This window comes from Engraulis encrasicolus, chromosome 23, assembly GCF_034702125.1.
Source record: "Engraulis encrasicolus isolate BLACKSEA-1 chromosome 23, IST_EnEncr_1.0, whole genome shotgun sequence".
Taxonomy (NCBI): domain Eukaryota; kingdom Metazoa; phylum Chordata; class Actinopteri; order Clupeiformes; family Engraulidae; genus Engraulis; species Engraulis encrasicolus.
In genome coordinates, this window is record NC_085879.1 from 16,878,557 (window position 1) to 16,898,261 (window position 19,705).

Consider the following 19,705-nt stretch of genomic DNA (forward strand, 5'->3'; position numbering starts at 1 on the left):
GTGGAGTGCATTGCGTGCAGTCTGGCGGCTTGACTCACAGATATACACACACACACACACACACACACGCACACTCAGGCAAAGAGGTGTGAGTGGCGTGCATTGCATTGCATTGTGCGTTGTTTGGTGACCTGACAGACACACATACATACACACACACACACACACTCACACACACACACACACACACACACTCCGAGGGATGTCAGGAGCGCTGAGGACCTGCACACGGGGCTGCTACAGTTGCTACTGGAAACGCTCCAGTGAGAGGAAGCGAAGAGTAAGTATACTCTGTATGTTTTAGTGTCAGATTTCCATATAGGCCTATGTGCTTTACGTTCAGAACTGTTGAAATTACAAGGTTTCCCGAAGATAGTTGCCATTTTGGAGGAACTCCTAAAGTAGTGTTTCTCAAAGGGACCTCTGAGGACCCCAGGTGGCATTAGGGAACCCTTGGGGCCGTTGAAAACGAGACAGTTGAGAGGGGGGCCCTCAGTGGCAAACTGAAGAACCTGTAAAGATTCTTTGAGGAAGCCTTCGATTGCCACTCACAAACAGATAATTGGAGTGCTTCTGGGTCTTCACCTTTTTCCTTGGTGGTCATGAGTGTAGGGGCTCTCAAATCAGAACCTTGAGTGCCTCAGAACTTCTCTTCCTGGACTTCGATTGCCACTGTTGATGAAGACCGACAGGTTCTCTGGGGAAGCTTGGAGTTCTTTCAGATACCTCAGAGAACCTTTGGGCTTCCTCTGGGAGCTTTTGTGTTCCCGCTGAGCGTTCAATTTTGTACAGTATACTGTATTGATATATTTTCTTGAATTCAGACATCCATGTCTAAGGAGTGTCGTGAAACAGACATGTCTGTTACTGATTTTCTTTTTGTCTTACTGTCTTGCTGTTTCACTACACTCCTTAATAAAACGTAATGATGGGAAACTATTTTGCTGAGCTTGTTAACTGGCAGAAATGCCAAGCAGTAATTGCTCTCTAATTAGACGACAAGGTGCCAAGCAGGCATTCGACCTATTTTTTTGTTGCTTTCGCTTTTCCCGAAAGTACTCCAAGGGCCCATAATTGTGCTCTCAATCCAGGCACAGAAAGTGAAAGTCACATCGGCCGTCTCTCTAACATTCGCCGGAATGACTGATACGCCTGTTGCGTGTGCTCATTGCAATCAGCTGATTCAGACTTGGAGTGCGTTTTTCGACAGCGTCGTTGCCAACGAAGTTAGCAACTTAATTGGTTGCAGTGCAATTTCCCATTGGCGACCTACGAAGTTGCTAACTGGTTAGCAACGATGCTTTCGAGAAACGGGGTCTTGGTTGGTTGGATTGCATTTGTTGCACCCACCAGGGAAACTCCCATTGTCATTGTGTGAAACAAAACTCCACAGCACACCCCAACGGGGCAGTGCGGCGGGACGGTACCTTGCTCAGGGAGGAGGATGGGGGAAAGCACTGGTTTATTACTCCCTCCACCTTACCTGGCAGGTCGGGAGGCAACCTTTGGGATACAAGTTTGACACCCACCACTTACCCATGACTGCACAACTCTGCATTGACACCTCAGGACAGATTAAGTAGGCTTGAGAAAGGTGCCGACAGCCTCTGAGTCATAGTCATGGAGAAGTAGAGTATAACCATTATGACTGAAGTTTTGTAATATACATAGAGAGTGATTTTAGGTAGGTGTGGGAGTTTCAATCAGCTCAGCATTCAGAAGACGCCACTCTGAAAGACACCAGATGAAGTGACACACACACACACGCACACGCACACATGTGCATGCACACACGCACACACACACTCTCTCTCTCCCTCTCACACTCACACACGCACACACAATGGATGTCTGATTGCAAGGAATTGCAAATCTTATCCCCTTCCACAAGTACCTTCTCCGTGATGGTGATTAGGCAACTTGTAAGAATGCTAGCCAACCATTTCAGAGCTCCCCTCTCTCCTCATCCCCCAAATGAAGCCCAGTGTGGGAGAACAACAGTCATTTAGGCCTATTGAAAAACCATGCTAATTGGGCGCTTGCTTACCGGAGCGCAACAACAACAAAGGTTCATGGTGTGTGTGTGTGTGTGTGTGTGTGTGTGTGTGTGTGTGTGTGTGTGTGTGTGTGTGTGTGTGTGTGTGTGTGTGTGTGTGTGTGTGTGTGTGTGTGTGTGAGTGTGTGTGTGTGTGTGTGTGATTGGGAACCATAGCTTTAAAGGTTCTGTGTGTGTGCGTGCGTGCGTGCGTGCGTGCGTGTGTGTTTGTGAGAGGGATCAACCTGAGGGATGTGTGTGTGTGTGTGCTCTTCTCTTCTCTTTCACTGCCCCGCTGTGTGCAGACATGTATAGTTTGTTTTAGCCAGAATAACTGCTGGGTGCTGTGATGTGGATAATATCATGAGAGACTGGAATCATGGGAATCCAGACTGTCAAACAAAACTCAGTTTGGCTCCTGTAGCTCCCCATACCAATGTGGTTATGCCTTAGAAAGGAACCATAGTTCACACTTGTGGGTGTAGTAGAATCTTTTCAGGAAGGTGTTCTTTGCCCAGGTCAAATTCAAACTGGACCATACGACGAGGGTACACAGCAAATTTTGCAGTGTTCTTTTAACACATGGAATATAGAGCCCACACCATGTGTGTTAAACTTAGTTTTGAATTAAAACTGTCATTTATGGTATACTGTGTATGGAATGTAAAATAGTAGGCCTATATACGGGTTACGGGTTAGGTACAGACAGAAGAGAGTAATTTTATTTTATTGTTCGCTTTAGTTATCTACTAATCCTGCAGCTTGATGCAGATGAGTGATGCTCTTTCACGTATTTGCCTTATGTCTAGACACTGATGGGCTGTATTTTGAACAAACACGTTTAGACCTTGTAAAAAGACCCACGCATTACACTGCTTTCATTACTTTACACTATTTGAAAGCTTGATAATTTAACTCTTAAGACACAGTTTCTGTTATAAATTTGCTGTTACCAAAATGGCAATGAGCAAGTGATAATGTATTATTTAGACTATGAGTAATGTCGAAATAGTGTAGTATGGCAGTCAAATCCATCGACACTAATATTAATAAAAAAACAACTGCCACCACTGACCATCGACGGTGATGCTGTGGAGAGAGTGAGCAGCACCAAGTTCCTTGGAGTGCACATCAGCGACGACCTCTCTTGGACCACCAACACTACATCACTGGCGAAGAAGGCCCATCAGCGTCTCTACTTCTTGCGCAAACTAAAGAAGGCAAGTGCTACACCCTCCATCATGACAACATTCTACAGAGGAACCATAGAGAGCGTCGTGTCCAGCTGCATCACAGTGTGGGGAGGAAGCTGCACGGAGAAAAACAGGAAGACACTCCAGCGTGTTGTGAACACAGCGAAGAAGATCATTGGAGTACCACTCCCCTCCCTGCAGGACATTTACACAGCACGCCTCACCCGGAAAGCACTGATGATCATCAAAGACACAAGCCACCCTGCACACAAACTGTTCAGCCTCCTGCCCTCTGGAAAGAGGTACAGGCGCCTCCGTTCCCGTACCACCAGGCTTGCAAGCAGCACGATGCATCAAGCAATCAAGATACTGAACACTCAACCCACTCTCCCTTCACTGTCAGCCTCTAGCCAGCCAGGCCACTGACAACGCTCCCCCCCCTCATCCCCACCACCATATCTGCGACTGAACATTCCACCTGCACTACTACATCTGTGACTGAACTTCCAACCTGCACTAACTCAAAACATACACATGCACACACACACACACACACACACACACACACACACACACACACACACACACACACACACACACACACACACACACACAAGCACACTGCACTTTCTGCACTAAACCCAAACATACACACACTGACACACAACTCATACTCACACACATACACACACACACACACACACACACACACATACACAGGTACACACACACAGACGCACACCGCACTTTCTACCTGCACTAAACACACACACACACACACACACACACACACACACACACGCACACAAAACACATACAAACACACACACACACACACATACTGCTGCTGGTGTATTTAATAAAAACCTTTTTTAATTATTTATTTCTTCAAATGCTACTATTACTATGTCAGAACGCTATAAAGGACTTTTAGAAAAAGAACAACAAAATACCTCCTCTTAATGTATGTTCTCTACAAGTCTTCTGTTGTCCAGTCTTGCACTTTAAATGTCTGTATGAGCAATGTCTACGTCCATACTGTCTATGTCCATGTATGAGTACTGTCTATGTCTATACTGTCTATGTCCTTACCTAGATTAGTCTATGTCTGCATGGGAGAGCAAGAAACGCAATTTCAAATTCTTTGTATGACCAGTGCATGTAAAGAAATTGACAATAAACTTGACTTGACTTGACTTGACTTGACTAATATTCAAGTCGATGGTAAAATCTTACGACAAGCACAGTGTTCCAGAAGCAGCAGTGCATATGATGGAAGCTATTAAATGGTAAAGGAAGTAAATTACATTTCTAAAGGATATGTAAAGCATACTGACCAATTGGTCAAGCTGCAAAACTACATGCATTGATTATTCAGACTTGCATTCAGACAGCAATGATTGTTCCAATGGTTGGATCATACAGTAGCTTGTTCCAATGGTTGGTGGTGGCAACCAGTCTAATGACTATGGGTCAAGTCAAGTCAAGTCAAGTCAAGTTTATTGTCAATTTCTTTACATGCACTGGTCATACAAAGAATTTGAAATTGCGTTTCTTGCTCTCCCATGCAGACATAGACTAATCTAGGTAAGGACATAGACAGTATAGACATAGACAGTACTCATACATGGACATAGACAGTATGGACGTAGACATTGCTCATACAGACATTTAAAGTGCAAGACTGGACAACAGAGGACTTGTAGAGAACATACATTAAGAGGAGGTATTTTGTTGTTCTTTTTTCTAAAAGTCCTTTATAGCGTTCTGACATAGTAATAGTAGCATTTGAAGAAATAAATAATTAAAAAAAGGTTTTTATTAAATACACCAGCAGCAGTATGTGTGTGTGTGTGTTTGTATGTGTTTTGTGTGCGTGTGTGCGTGCGTGTGTGTGCGTGTGTGTGTGTGTGTGTGTGTGTGTGTGTGTGTGTGTGTGTGTGTGTGTGTGTGTGTGTGTGTGTGTGTGTGTGTGTGTGTGTGTGTGTGTGTGTGTGTGTGTGTTTAGTGCAGGTAGAAAGTGCGGTGTGCGTCTGTGTGTGTGTACCTGTGTATGTGTGTGTGTGTGTGTGTGTGTGTGTGTGTGTGTGTGTGTTTGTGTGTGAGTATGAGTTGTGTGTCAGTGTGTGTATGTTTGGGTTTAGTGGAGAAAGTGCAGTGTGCTTGTGTGTGTGTGTGTGTGTGTGTGTGTGTGTGTGTGTGTGTGTGTGTGTGTGTGTGTGTGTGTGTGTGTGTGTGCATGTGTATGTTTTGAGTTAGTGCAGGTTGAAAGTTCAGTCACAGATGTAGTAGTGCAGGTGGAATGTTCAGTCGCAGATATGGTGGTGGGGATGAGGGGGGGGAGCGTTGTCAGTGGCCTGGCTAGAGGCTGACAGTGAAGGGAGAGTGGTTGTTGAGTGTTCAGTATCTTGATTGCTTGATGCATCGTGCTGCTTGCAAGCCTGGTGGTACGGGGAACGGAGGCGCCTGTACCTTTTTCCAGAGGGCAGGAGGCTGAACAGTTTGTGTGCAGGGTGGCTTGTGTCTTTGATGATCATCAGTGCTTTTCGGGTGAGGCGTGCGGTGTAAATGTCCTGCAGGGAGGGGAGTGGTACTCCAATGATCTTCTTCGCTGTGTTCACAACACGTTGGAGTGTCTTCCTGTTTTTCTCCTCAGCTTCCTCCCCACACTGTGATGCAGCTGGACACGACGCTCTCTATGGTTCCTCTGTAGAATGTTGTCATGATGGAGGGGTGCAAGCACTTGCCTTCTTTAGTTTGCGCAAGAAGTAGAGACGCTGATGGGCCTTCTTCGCCAGTGATGTAGTGTTGGTGGTCCAAGAGAGGTCGTCGCTGATGTGCACTCCAAGGAACTTGGTGCTGCTCACTCTCTCCACAACATCACCGTCGATGGTCAGTGGTGGCAGTTGTTTTTGGACCCTCTGAAAGTTGACAACAATCTCCTTGGTCTTGTTGACATTCAGCAGGAGGTTGTTGTCTTTGCACCATCTGGCCAGCAGGTCTACTTCTTCTCTGTAGTGGGTCTCATCGCCTTAGTGATGAGGCCCACCAGTGTTGTATCATCCGCAAACTTCACTAGATGGTTAGTGCTGTGGGTCGTTGTGCAGTCATGTGTCAGCAGCGTGAACAGCAGGGGGCTGAGAACACAACCTTGCGGAGCCCCCGTGCTCAGGGTCAGGGTGCTTGAGGTGTTATTCCCTACCCGTACTGCTTGTGGTCTCTGCATCAGGAAGTCCAGCAGCCAGTTGCAGAGGGAGGTGCTGAAACCTAGTTTGTCCAGTTTTCTGATGAGTTGTTGTGGTATTATGGTATTGAATGCTGAGCTGAAGTCAATGAACAGCATTCTCACATATGAGTCTTTATTGTCCAAGTGGGTGAGGGCTGGATGGAGGGCAGAGCAGATTGCATCCTCCGTGGATCGCTTGGCTCGGTATGCGAACTGGTAGGGGTCCAGGGTGGGGGGTAGGGTGGCTTTGATGTGTGACAGGACTAGCCGTTCGAAGCACTTCATGATTATGGGCGTCAGTGCTACAGGACGGTAGTCATTGAAGCATGATGGTGATGATTTCTTCGGCACGGGTATGATGGTAGCAGCTTTGAAAAGTGATGGGATGACTGCTTGCTCCAGAGAGATGTTAAAGATGTCTGTGAAGACATCCTTCAGCTCTTCTGCACAATCCTTCAACACTCGGCCAGGTATGTTGTCTGGGCCAGCTGCTTTGCGTGGGTTGATGGTGGCCAGTGTCCTCTTCACACTGGCAGAGGACAGGTACAGGGGTTGATCATGGGGGGGAGGGGGAGTCCACTGAAGCGTGGGAATTCTCAGACTGCCTTCCATCATCGACTGCTCCCAGCAGCTCGTTTCCCATGCTGAGTGAGGAATTGACTTTTTTGTACTAAACTAGAAGAATACCTGTTCTAACCTGTGTGGTTAGTCAAGTGACACTGACAGTAGACATTGAGTGGTATAAGGTAAATGGTGAAACGTGAGATTATTGTTGCATGTCTAAGTGAACTTTGCACCACAAAACATTTTTGATGGCAAAGTGATCATATTGTATGTAGCTCATGTGTATGCAGATATGTGTTAATGAATCAAATGGTGACTTTGTACACTGCATATTATGTGCCATGCAAGAGATAGCATGTAAATATGTGTGTGCGTGCTGTGGTGGGTGACCGTAGACATTGAGTGAAAAGGTGATAAAGGATACTGTTAAAAATGCAGTGTTAATTCAACACGGGACCAAATGCAATCTAAGATAAACACAGCATTTTTGTCCTGTGCAAGTGGCTTTGGATAAAAGCGTCATCTACATGTAATGTCATGTAATGTTTGTTTTGCCTGACAGTGTGCCGGCTGTGGATTTTCCTACCTGGCTGTGATGACTCTCCTGACAGCAGCCTGGCTGTTTATTTGGATGGCATTGTATAACGACCGAGATGACATGAACACGTAAGATGTGAAATCCTATTCTCTACAGCACATCACACACATCACAAGCACACAGTGAAGCCAACAGGGGGGGCACACAGGTCACTTGTCCCAGGCCCAGGGAGAGAGGAGGCCCAGAATTGGGTCTTTGTTGCCTTGTGTGTATCGGTTAGGGGCCCTTTTAGATCACTTTGTCCTAGGTCCAGGCAAAGCTGTCAGCGGCCTTGCATGCACATTCCTCTGCTATACATTTGGTGTTACCAGAATGGCAATGATCAATTGGTAATGTATTACCACAGGCTCTGTGTAATGTAGCAGTGTAATAGTCGTAAAGTTTTCGTAGTGTCTATTACGGTGTTCTGTTTCAATGGTTCACATTATGAGGCTACATGAATATCCTCTATTGTAAACCGATCACATGTGCATTGGACCCCTGATTGAGAACTTTCAATCGTATTGCACGTGTGTATAAAATGTGTAAATTCACTATATATACAGTATGTATATGTATACATCTAATTGTGCCTGTCAATAATGGCAATAAAGGAACTCTGTCCTATCGTATAAAATCTTTCATCCTAAACTGAACACACACATGCTTGCCAAGATTCTTATCTCGTGTACTGAACTCTGAAGTGTTGAGACATGTCCATTATGACAGTGCAGCATTACAGTCATACATAGGGGGTCAGTTGTCCTGGGCCCATCGAGAGAGGAGGCCCAGAACTAGGTGTCATTACGTTGTATGGATTAAGAGGGGGGCCCTGTCAGATGACCTTGTCCTGGGCCCGGTGAAAGCTGTCTGCAGCCCTGGTCACAGTACATGTCATTCAACAAATGGTCCCTCGCAGCTAGTATCGAAGGAAAGTTTGGGGGAAAAAAGAAAAGCCCTGACTTGATTTTCCTGATATGAATTATGTGCTTCCTTGCATTTCCTCAAACGGACTAAAGATTCCAATCTCCCATACACAAGACACATTTCCCAAGGCAGTATTTTGCTGATATTCATGTGTCACTTCACTTGAGAGCTGTTTTGAGTTTGGTGTCAAGAGCCACTTACTAGGAGATGTTCTGATACAATACATGGTCATATGGCATGGTGCTATTACACGTGTCATCAACATTTCATTCTATTTTGTTTCACTTTGTTGGGTTTTTTTTTGCAGGAAAGCATTTGAAATATTGTCCAAGTGGATTAACTGGTTCATGGTTATCGTCATCATATCTGCGGTGCTCGCCATTTATTGTCTCCTCCTGCTGGTGAGAAAAACAATGAATGGAAAATCTATCTATCTATCTATCTATCTATCTATCTATCTATCTATCTATCTATCTATCTATCTATCTATGAAATATGTGTTTTTTTTAAACACGATTTTCAATGTGCCATTCAAGTGTCCTGTTTCTCCTTGCAGATATTTGCACTTTTCCAGTATTCTTTAAAGGAACCCTTGGATTTGCATTGTGTACACAAGGTAAGTTTTTTCTTTTGTCCAGTCTGTGCTATTGGCACAAAAAGCACATTGGTTATCAGGCGACATGCCTTATCAAAGAGAACTTATAAATCATGTTTAGTGAAACTGTTCATGTTGTGTCGTGTCGGTCGTGAATCAACCTGAACGGATTTACTCCATGATAATGTCCACCTTGCTGAACATTATCCTACCTATCATACATATTTTTGAAGATAATGAGCTTTAAAGGGACACTGTGCAGGAAATGGTCAAAAAAGTTACTGCAACTATGCTGCTTATTGGAACTGGGCTGCCTATTACCATATTTGATCTTTACATGAAAGTTTACCAAGTATTAAACAAATATTTTCTAGTATGGTCCAAGTACAGTCATTTTTGCAGCTAAAAATGGCTATTTTTGGAAATTCAAAATGGCGGACCATGGAGAAGATCCCCCTTTTCATGTATGAAAAGTGCAATTTTTTCAGTCATAATGAATACTAAGAATTTGATGCTGGCGGCTGGTATTCATGAAAAAGGTATCATTAGTGAATGGGCAGCATGAATTCTGGAAATAAACAACTAAAAATCTCACACAGTGTCCCTTTAACAACATATGGTCTGTTATTAAAAATGTCAGACATTGTGGTAGCCCATCTGTTCTGACAGTAACAGCACAGAGAAATCATGACTTGTGCAGGTCTTGAATCAAACTTATCAGACTTATTCCATGAAAAACACCTTGCTGAACATGATCCTACTTCTCAAACAGATGTTTGAAGATAATGATTAGCTTCAAAAACATAGCAACATAGCTTCACAAATAATGCAATAGCAATGGTCTGTTACTTCAAAATAGCCAACCTCCAAATTTTCAGGGTAGGTGAGTGCTTTGGAACTTTGTGGAACAACTTAAGAAGCTGTGAAGGCTGTACCATCTCCATCACTGACGGCTCTAATTATATACCTACTACTGTACTTGAGTCCTCATGTTTGCACCTCATTCAGTGTCTATTTTCCCTGTCTTGTATCCACATGCAGCTGTTTATGTCCTTGGGGCTTCTAGTGGTGGCAGCTGGGGTGGCGGCCATTTGCCGTGAATGGAGAGAGGAGTGGCCCACGGTGCCTTTGTTTCTCCAGGTGAGACGAATAGTACATAGTTTGCTGTGCTGTGTAAAGGTGAAATGGCCATAGTGTTCCATTTTTAATAATATGTGAATGTGAAAGCATCGGTACAATACTTATGTGGTCTTTTTACAACACGGAATAAATAACAATGAATACCAGTGTGAACAAGAAAGTGAATTACATGAGCATGTCAAAGAGACATAAACTACAAAGAGGCAGTCAACAGATGTAGCGCACAAAAACAACAGCATGTTTACTAACAAGTTTACTGACTGGCACAAAAAGTAAAGGGAAGACAAACCATCCATCCATGCTACAGGACATGTTTTGGTTGGTCCACTCTCTGCTTCACTCTCTGCTGTGGGTAGTCTGTGGGTCATAATGAAAAGCTGAAAACTGAGAAATAAGAACTGACAGTAACCCAGCGCAAACAAGAAAGTGCATAACAGGAGTACATAAAAGACACAAAAATTGCAACCATGGTTACTGATATATACTGTTGTTCACTGATATTGCTCAGAAAGCCACCCATCCATGCTACATGTTTACTTTTGTTTTTGGTTGGGTCAGTGCTTCACTCTCTGCAATGTTTGGGTCTGGAGGCCATAATGAGAAACTGAGAAATGAAAGATGACGGCACCTACAGTAGCCCCTCGGGGTGTGCTAACATAAAGCACAGGACTGTTTCAAAAACATTGTAACTGGCAACATCAGCATAAGGGTTTAGGGGGAGCTACCGCAAGATGAAGAACAGCAACCGCATCAGTGTTGAGTGTGATTTTGTTTTTCTAACATAAAATAAGATGGATAACGAGTTTGAGTATGGATATTTATAGATATAAAATAAAATGTGTGTTTGAGTATGAATTTTTTGTAATTGTGAGTGTGAATAGTGTAAGTCAGTGGATTTTAAGTAACATGGAATTTAATACTATGTGCACTGTGCGGCAGATGTAAGTCCATGGATTGTAGGCTATTAAATATATTGTTACAAAATGTCTAATATAATGTAATGTGACGCAATGGAATAGGCCTATTTGAAGTTGCATTCTGAGTGTACTAGTGTTATACTGTATGTGTTGCGATAGAGAAGAGCCAAGCACACCACAAAACAAAAAGATAGAGCCAGACAGGAACACAAGATCGACAAGGTCACTGCAGCCCAAGTGCCGAGTAGGAGGAACATTTGTTTTGTAGTAGAAAAAAGAAATCCTAAACGCACTTCCTCCAATGCCTCTCTCATGAGCATCCATTAAATAGCCATCACTCTTCACGTCTGAGAATCAAGAGGCAGACAAACCGGCTTGAGAAAGTATAAACGTCCTGCCATGCTCTGCAGAGAAATGTTTCACAATGGATGTCACACATTTCACCCATGCACGTACAATACGCATCCAAACGATATCTGCAAAAGACTGCCATGCAATGTGCCAATGAAGCTCACTGGGAGCACGACACACAGCAAAACGATTATATTGCAGAGTAAACTTGAAATCCATGTAGAGTGTTTACAACACTGTGCATATTGAAATTTCTCTAACTCTGGAGTCAAAAGTCAGTGTGATTTCAACTTTACAGCTCTCAATATTTACACAATATTCTGTGCAATTAACTCTGAAAATGACCAAAGAGTAAAATTAACACAATTTTCGCAGTACAGTGTCTTTGCCAAGAATTATGGCCTCTTTTTTTTAACAACTTACACAGTTCTCCCATCAAGGAGTGAAGTTTTTAAAGATGAAGGATGAAATATCTTTGAGCCCCAAAAAGAAGTTCGGTTACTTCAATTTCCCTCACGTGACCGTTATGACATTGATGTCGGAGAATGTTCTCAGAAAATATATAGGCCTATGTCCAAAGAATTTAATTTTAAGCATCTGGACCTCTTCTTCTCTTGGAGCCCTCTTACATCAGTCAGAAACTGAGGAAGTTTGGATTAGGAATGAAATGTCTTCCACACTCCAAGAGGAGCTCATCATTGACCAACATGACGTGGATGTCTGAGTAGCTCCACAGACTAAATAATAAATTATGTCATTTTGTCTGATTGTACCAGGCCACGGGTCCCTTTCTGCAGCTGGGTGCAGTGGTGGCCATGACGCTGCTGAGCTGGGTGGTGTTCAACAGCTTCTTCAGATCCAGGAGGATAGGTCAGTATGTCTGACTCTGTTAGTCTCCCGTTGAGTCACTCGTGGAGGAGTTGCTAGTGCCTCTTTTCCACTGCTGGTTTCCTCGTAGGCCCACAGCTCGACAAAGCGCGACTCAGCCGCCACTATTTGCTTTTCTAATAAGCACGACACAGCTCAATCGTAAAGCCAAAAGTTGCGGCCAAGCCCGCTGTGTCGAGCTGTAGGCCTACCAGAAAACCGGCAGTGGAATAGAGGCATAGGAGTCTGAAGTGTGCTGTTGCTGCAGTAATTAGCCTCATGATAATAATACAGCGTCCAACAGTGGGATGCTGTAACCTACTAGTCATGGAAAAGACTTTATTAACATAGTACTACACTACTACGACATTACACAGAATCTTTAGTAATCCGTTACGACTTGGTCATTGCCATTCTGGTAACAGCAAATTTATGACAGGGTTCATGTCTTGAGAATTTGAGGATGAGTTAGATTTATCATTGATGAGATTATTGACTGCATCCGCGTCCTTGTCTCACTCATACTGTGTGTTTTTCGGGTGAAAGTTGAAGGTGTGTCGAGGGACTGAGTAAGTAGTGTGTGAGTGTGTGTGGGGTGGGGGGTTTACTTGGGAGTCGGCACAGAATTTGGTGCTAGGCCCCCTGCTGAAAGCACTTGCACTTTGATGTGTGATATTTTACAAATAAGGCCCTTTTACACTGATTTGAAAACATTCAAACTCTGTACAGTATACAAGTTCGTATTAGCACAATCGACACCAACTACATTACATTAGCATAAGCGATGCCACTGTGGGGTCTTAAGCAAAGCTACAAACCCCGCACTTTAGTAAGGTACTAGTGCTGCTGCAGTAAGAGCATCATCATTCTGAATGTGTATTGTATTTAAATTGGTGGATTTTCTATAAGTGGTCTTTTATGTCACGTAACATAAATTTAATATAATGTAATGCAGCAGTAATGTAATGAATTAATGTAATATTATTTAATGTAACACAATATATAGCTGTAATGTAGTATAAAGTAATACAGGGCAATGTAATGTAATGTTGTGTAATGTAATTTAATAATGTGTGTCCTTAGTGTCCAAGGTGCTGATCATGCTGGCATGGGGAGTTGTCACCTCTGCTGTGTTCCTCTGTCCCCTCCTCATCCACAACTTCTCCCCCTGCATACGGGACGATCTTCCCCCAAAACCTGCCCTGATTGGACACAGGGGTGCACCTATGGTAAGCTCCTTTGGTAACTGCAGTCTCTATTTGTTTCCATCTGGCAATCTCTCTCTCTGTCTCTCTCTCTCTCTCTCGCTCTTGCTCTTGTACTCTCTCTCTCTCTCTCTCTCTCTCTCTCTCTCTCTCTCTCTCTTGCTCTCGCACTCTCTATCTCTCTATCTCTCTATCTATCTATCTATCTATCTATCTATCTATCTATCTATCTATCTATCTATCTATCTATCTATCTATCTATCTATCTCGCGCTCGCACTCTCTCTTTGTCTCACTCTCTCTCTCATTCTCTCTCTCTCTCATTCTTTCTCCCTCTCTCTCTATCTCTCTCATTTCGCTCTTACACACATCATATCTGTCTCTCACTTTCCCAGAGGTGTGTGACCCGATTCAGCCTATACGATTAATGGGGTCATCAAAGAGCCATTGCAAATCTATGAAATCTTGAATAAGATTTTAATAAGATGACATGGATGAATTAATTATACACAAGGGAGTTATGCTGTGAGCAACTGGGAAAAAAGAAGTCCAGTTGCTTTCAACTACATTCCTCCTAACAAAGGGCACCAGCATTTTCACCTCAGCTTTCACAAGAGGGTCTCAAGTGCCGATGTTACTTACGAGTAAATAACACGGTATCGGCGGCATCTACTTCATCTGTCTTGTTTCAAGTGCTTACGACACATAAACACTGTAGCCAATATGCACCACTGCAGTCTCCCATGCGGGCGGTGAGGGTGGTGTGTGATCAACAAAGACAACCCGCTTGTGGCTTCTTTATGGGTGCAATAGGATGATGGCAGTTCAGATATGCATTGTGCATAATGCATGTCATATTGCTCAACACTTAGAGAGTAATTGAACATTACTGTAGTTGGTCTTGGTCTTTACATGTTAAATTAACTTGACACGCAACATTTGCTGCTCTTAGCAATGTGATGATGGTCGAGTACGCAATGTGTTCAACGCTTAGAAAGTTGCATTGAACTCTTGTGTAGTTGGTTCTAAACTGTAAGTCAGTGGTTCTCAACCTTTTTTGAACAAACGCCCCCTTGGCCTCATTACAAGCCTCCAAACGTCATACTGACCTCCTCATAAGCCTGACCACGCCCCCCTTAGTATTAAAAAATGAAATGGGCTAATGCCCCCCAATGGCAAATAAGCACCGCCCCTACTCAGCTGTATCCTCAACGCCCTGCTAGAACTTCCCAACGCCCCCTGGGAGGCTATACCGCCCCTGTTGAGAAACACTACTCTAAATATTAAATGAACACAGTAAAATGTATTACATGTGGTAATGATGATAGCATTTCAGGTACGATTGCCCACAGTGCATCTAAGTGAAGGCAGCAATATAGGCACATCTCTCAGTCTTCAGGAGCCAACTAAAGACTCTTCTCTTTCAGGGCTATTAACTGCACTAATGCTTGAGCTGTCTATATTGCATGCTGTCTGTGTATGTGTGCACTCTTTTAACCTATTGGCACCTGCAAAAAACGCCTGCTAAATGCCTAAGCCCTTTTTGGGAAAAGGTGCCCTCAGCCTATAAACCCCTAAATATCTCAGCCTCCAAAGCACATACCCACATTTTCTATTTCTAAAATCTCAAATCTCATGAGCCTGAATGTCAATGCAGCTCTAGGTACCATCAATGCAGCATATACACAGCATCCATTACATTACATTACATTACATTATATTGCATTTGGCAGACGCTTTATAACCAAAGCGACTTTCAAAAGAGGACATATTCAAGCCAACATCACAAGCAAATACAATGTGCACAGGAGATATACAGAACAACAAGTGCAGTTGCAGAGGGGTTAGTTGTTTTTTTATTTATTTATTTTTATTTTTTTTATTCATTTTTTTATTAAAGAGTAAATAACGAGTACACACACACAAACTAACTAAACTAAACATCATGTCAGGAGTCTGCCCTGGGGCAAGGCCAGTTCAAGCATTAGTCTAGTAGATTCTCTCGAAAGAGGAAGGTCTTCAGTTGTTTCTTGAACGGGTTAAAAAAACGGACCTTACTTGACATCTACACATATTGTTCTGTATATTTCCTGTGCACTTTGTATCTGCAAGTGTTGTAGTCTATGATTATGTCCTCTATTGAAAGTCGGTTTGGTTAGTCCTACTCTGTAAACATTGAATTGTCACCACATTGTGTGGTAATGATGATGATGGCACTCCAGGTATGCATTGTGGCAAAGGAAAAGGCTTCACAAAAGGCGACCTGAGTCAAGAACTGTGGGTTCATTATGAATGCCATTCTGAACACAAGATTACAGGTCTGCACATGCAAAGTAGGCCTACTCGTACTCGAGATGACAGCTTTATGTCTTCGTAGATGACTATCGTGCTGTAAAAAGTGATGTGTAGGTCAAAAAGACTATGCTGCTTGGATGTTTTTAATTTGGTGGATTTCAAATGTACCTGTCAACTTGTCCTGGCGCCTTCATAAATATATTTTCCATTGTCCATGCAAAAGTTGACCTCATTACTTTAGTCTGATTGTGTAGTATATTGTTGCAAGTAAAAAAAAACAGACATAGAGAAAAGAAAACGTCTAGCCTCTTAGTGCAGAGAGTAAAACTTAATCTAAATCATAACAAGTTTTTAAAGTTTTAAATAGAACAGATTATTAGATAAATAAATAGATTTAAGACTGTTGCTATTTTGGTAACAGCATGTTTACTGTATCACAGAAGCCCTGTCCTAAGACGTTTGAAAGTGCATCTGTCAAGTCATATTGACAGACAAGGGATCCACCCCTAATAGTGAAAGTAGTAGGGAAGATACCATATGTGGGCCAACTTTAATTAGTTTCAACATGCTTTTGCTGTCTGGATTACCAAGACTATGTCTGAACATGTTTTAAATGGCAGGGGAAGGAGACCCACCATAGTACTTCATTGGACCATTGCGCAAGTCCTACTGTAGTTGCTTCCAACCTTTAAAATCTTCAAAGTGGTACATCTTGTAAAGGTTTATCATGATGAGCGTCTCCAGATGTGTTTATTAGTCTGTGTGGAACTCTGCTTTGCAGGTGCAGCAGTATGCACTTGACAAAGCCTATACTTTTTATAACTCCTTTATTAAAGTATCATATTAAAACTGTGGATTCATCGATGACTTTTGTGCCTGTTGTCTTTTATGTTTATTGCTGCCTCTGTTTGTGATTTTGTGCAGTGTTTCTTTGCTATGCAGTATGACGCCGAATTTTTTTCACCTTTTGACACCTCAGCATTAGTGAATTAAACCTTTTTGACCTATTACCCTGTCATTTATACCCCTCATTTTTTTTGTTGCTTTAATCTTGTGTCCAGGTGGCCCCTGAGAACACCATGATGTCCTTCAGAAGGAGTTTGGAGTGCAACGTGACCGCGTTTGAGACAGACGTGCAGCTCAGGTATGGCTTACACTATGGGATGTGATCAGCGTGCAGGCTAGATATGGCTGCAGCCTAGGGGCACCCGACAATATTTGCATTGTCCCCATAGTTAGCCGACATGTTATTGTTAATTCCTTGTTCAGAGGTATGATGCCATCTATTTGTAATTTTGTTATGCAAACTGGTGCATTCCTTTTACTCAAATATTGGGTATTGTCTCACTTGCTCAGTCACTGAAACACATAGGCCGTACCCGGGTTCGATTCCCGGCCCGGGTCCTCTGCCAACCCCTCCCTGACTCTCTCCCAATTCGCTTCCTGTCCACCTCTCACACTGTCCTATCAAATAAAGTCGAAAAAGACCCCCAAAAAATCTTTAAAGAGAAACACATAGGCCGTGTGTCACTCCACAGCTGTATGTCTGATGAAGGGTGTGTTCAGAAGCGAAACCCTGGAATCAGTTTTTTTTTTCAGTGCACCGTCTTCCGGAGCGTCCTGTTCTCTATAAAATTGGACCATTTGAGCATTCTTGCTTCCTTTGGTCACATTGACCAACCATTGACCCCACAGTAACACCACAGCATTGTGTCAATGGCTGCAATAGTTGTTGAGAAGACTGACCTAACATAACAGTACATTACACTGCTACAATTTACTTTGCCATTATCACTTTGGTTTGAGCAAATATATAACAGGGGCTAAACACATTAAAATGCTACAAAAACCTGGAGATTGTTTTTCTCTCTGTCTCTCTGTCTCTCTCTGTCTCTCTCTCTGTCTCTCTCTCTCTCTCTCTCTCTCTCTCTCTCTCTCTCTCTCTCTCTCTCTCTGTCTCTCTCTCTCTCTCTCTCTCTCTCTCTCTTTGGCACAGATTAAACTGAACACTTGAAACTGAAGTGAGATCACATCATTTGTGATGTCTGTGAAGATTCTTATTCATCTAGGTCATGGTGGAGGACTTTTTTATTTGTCACATCATTGTCAATTGTTTACCTCTTCCCTCCTTTTAGCAAGGATGATATTCCCTTCCTGTTCCATGACAAAACCTCCCTGAAAAGGACAACTAACGTTAAAGAGAAGTTTCCAGATCCAGAACGTGAAAAGAACAAGCCAAGCAACTTCACTTTTGATGAGCTTCGAAGTTTGAATGCGGGACAAGGCTTTTTACGTGTGAGTATGAAACATATACTGTAATAATGAAAGTCTGTGATGGGGGGTGCTGTGGCGCAGCGCGCTAAGCCCCCCACATTTGGGCTTGCATGCCCACCCACGGGGACCCCGGTTCGAGTCCGGTCGGGGTCATTTCCCGATCCTCCCCTGTCTCTCTGTCCCATTCGCTTCCTGTCACCATCTTCGACTGTCCTGTAAAATAGAGGCATAAAAGCCCCTAAAAATATATAAAAAAAAAAAAGAAAGTCTGTGATGACATGGCATCTATATGTGACTAAACTCTTCCACCAGAGGACTCACCAGCATTTGTTGCCTCGGGGTTCACACGTGGGTTTGAATTGCCAACCTCACTGCAGATTAAATTAAAAAAAAAAAAAAGAAAAAACAAGGTATCCATAGTATCATCTGAATTAACTTGGACTGCTTGGATATGATCTACTGTACATGTCAGAGGAATGTGAAGAGAGCGGATACTGTGAGAAATAGTATATACTGCTGTCTCTGCTGTGAGGGGTACACCAGTGGTGTAGTCTACGTAGCACGCGGATATACAGAGTATACCCACTTCTAAATTTCAGGGATTTCAGTATACCCACTTAAAATTGATTGATCCATTATTTTGAATAATAATAATAATAATAATAATTGTATTTGTATAGCACTGTGTCATACAAGGCATGTAACTCAAAGTGCTTAACAAATGGGAAAAAACATCATTGTTAGAGATGGATTTAAAAGGAGAGGTATAGAGGAGAGGCAGAAATAATAATAATAATAATAATAATAATTGTATTTGTATAGCACTGTGTCATACAAGGCATGTAACTCAAAGTGCTTAACAAATGGGAAAAAACATTGTTAGAGATAGATTTAAAAGGAGAGGTATAGAGGAGAGGCAGAAAAGCAGGAAGGCAGAGGAAGAAGAGATAGACAGAGAATGTAGAGTCATAAGGTCAACGTAGGTTAGGACCAGGATTCTTAGATGTGTAAGGTCCATAGTGGCTGGGCCTATCATAATTCATAGATAGTCACACAGAGATTGGGCGCTCAGGTGCGGCCCCTGGTGGCATCAGGGGTGAGGAAAAACTCCCTTTCGCTTGATTCATAGTTTGTGAGGGGAAAAAAAAGCTCAGTGAGGTCTGAGAAAAAAAGACCCCCTGTAGTCAGGAAGAAACCTCAGGCAGAGACCAGCGGCCACCTAGGGGAGCCCCCTGCCAGGGCTGAAAGTCTTATATACCCAGTACAGTATACCCACTTCAAACAATTCTCAAATATACAGTATACCCACCATAAAAAGTAGACTACACCACTGGGGTACACCTAAGGCAGTGCTGTTCAACTTCAGTACCAAGTTCAACTTCAGTACCAAGACGGTCAAAAGAAAAAATGACCGGTTTTCAGGGACCACATAAAATAAGACGATGCAAAAAATCTACTGAACGAAATTCAGTTGCTGGGCCACAAGTAATGTTAAGTGTACTGCATCTGGCCCGTAGACCAATAGTTGAGTGGGCCTGAA

The 19,705-nt window shown here is 42.9% G+C and overlaps 1 protein-coding gene across 2 annotated transcripts in view; it reads left to right on the forward strand.

The window, feature by feature from the left end:
* gdpd2 (glycerophosphodiester phosphodiesterase domain containing 2) overlaps positions 1–19,705 on the forward strand; it is a 29,876-nt gene continuing 10,171 nt past the window's right edge. Inside the window, exons 1-9 of one of the 2 annotated variants that reach the window (XM_063190639.1) lie at positions 1–280; positions 7,581–7,684; positions 8,830–8,923; positions 9,079–9,138; positions 10,159–10,257; positions 12,302–12,395; positions 13,476–13,621; positions 16,953–17,035; positions 18,027–18,186. In XM_063190639.1, coding sequence (XP_063046709.1) covers positions 203–280; positions 7,581–7,684; positions 8,830–8,923; positions 9,079–9,138; positions 10,159–10,257; positions 12,302–12,395; positions 13,476–13,621; positions 16,953–17,035; positions 18,027–18,186 — 918 coding nt within the window. In that variant the 5' untranslated portion in view covers positions 1–202. The remainder of the gene's footprint in view (positions 281–7,580; positions 7,685–8,829; positions 8,924–9,078; positions 9,139–10,158; positions 10,258–12,301; positions 12,396–13,475; positions 13,622–16,952; positions 17,036–18,026; positions 18,187–19,705) is intronic. The other variant, XM_063190640.1, reaches the window with a different exon arrangement.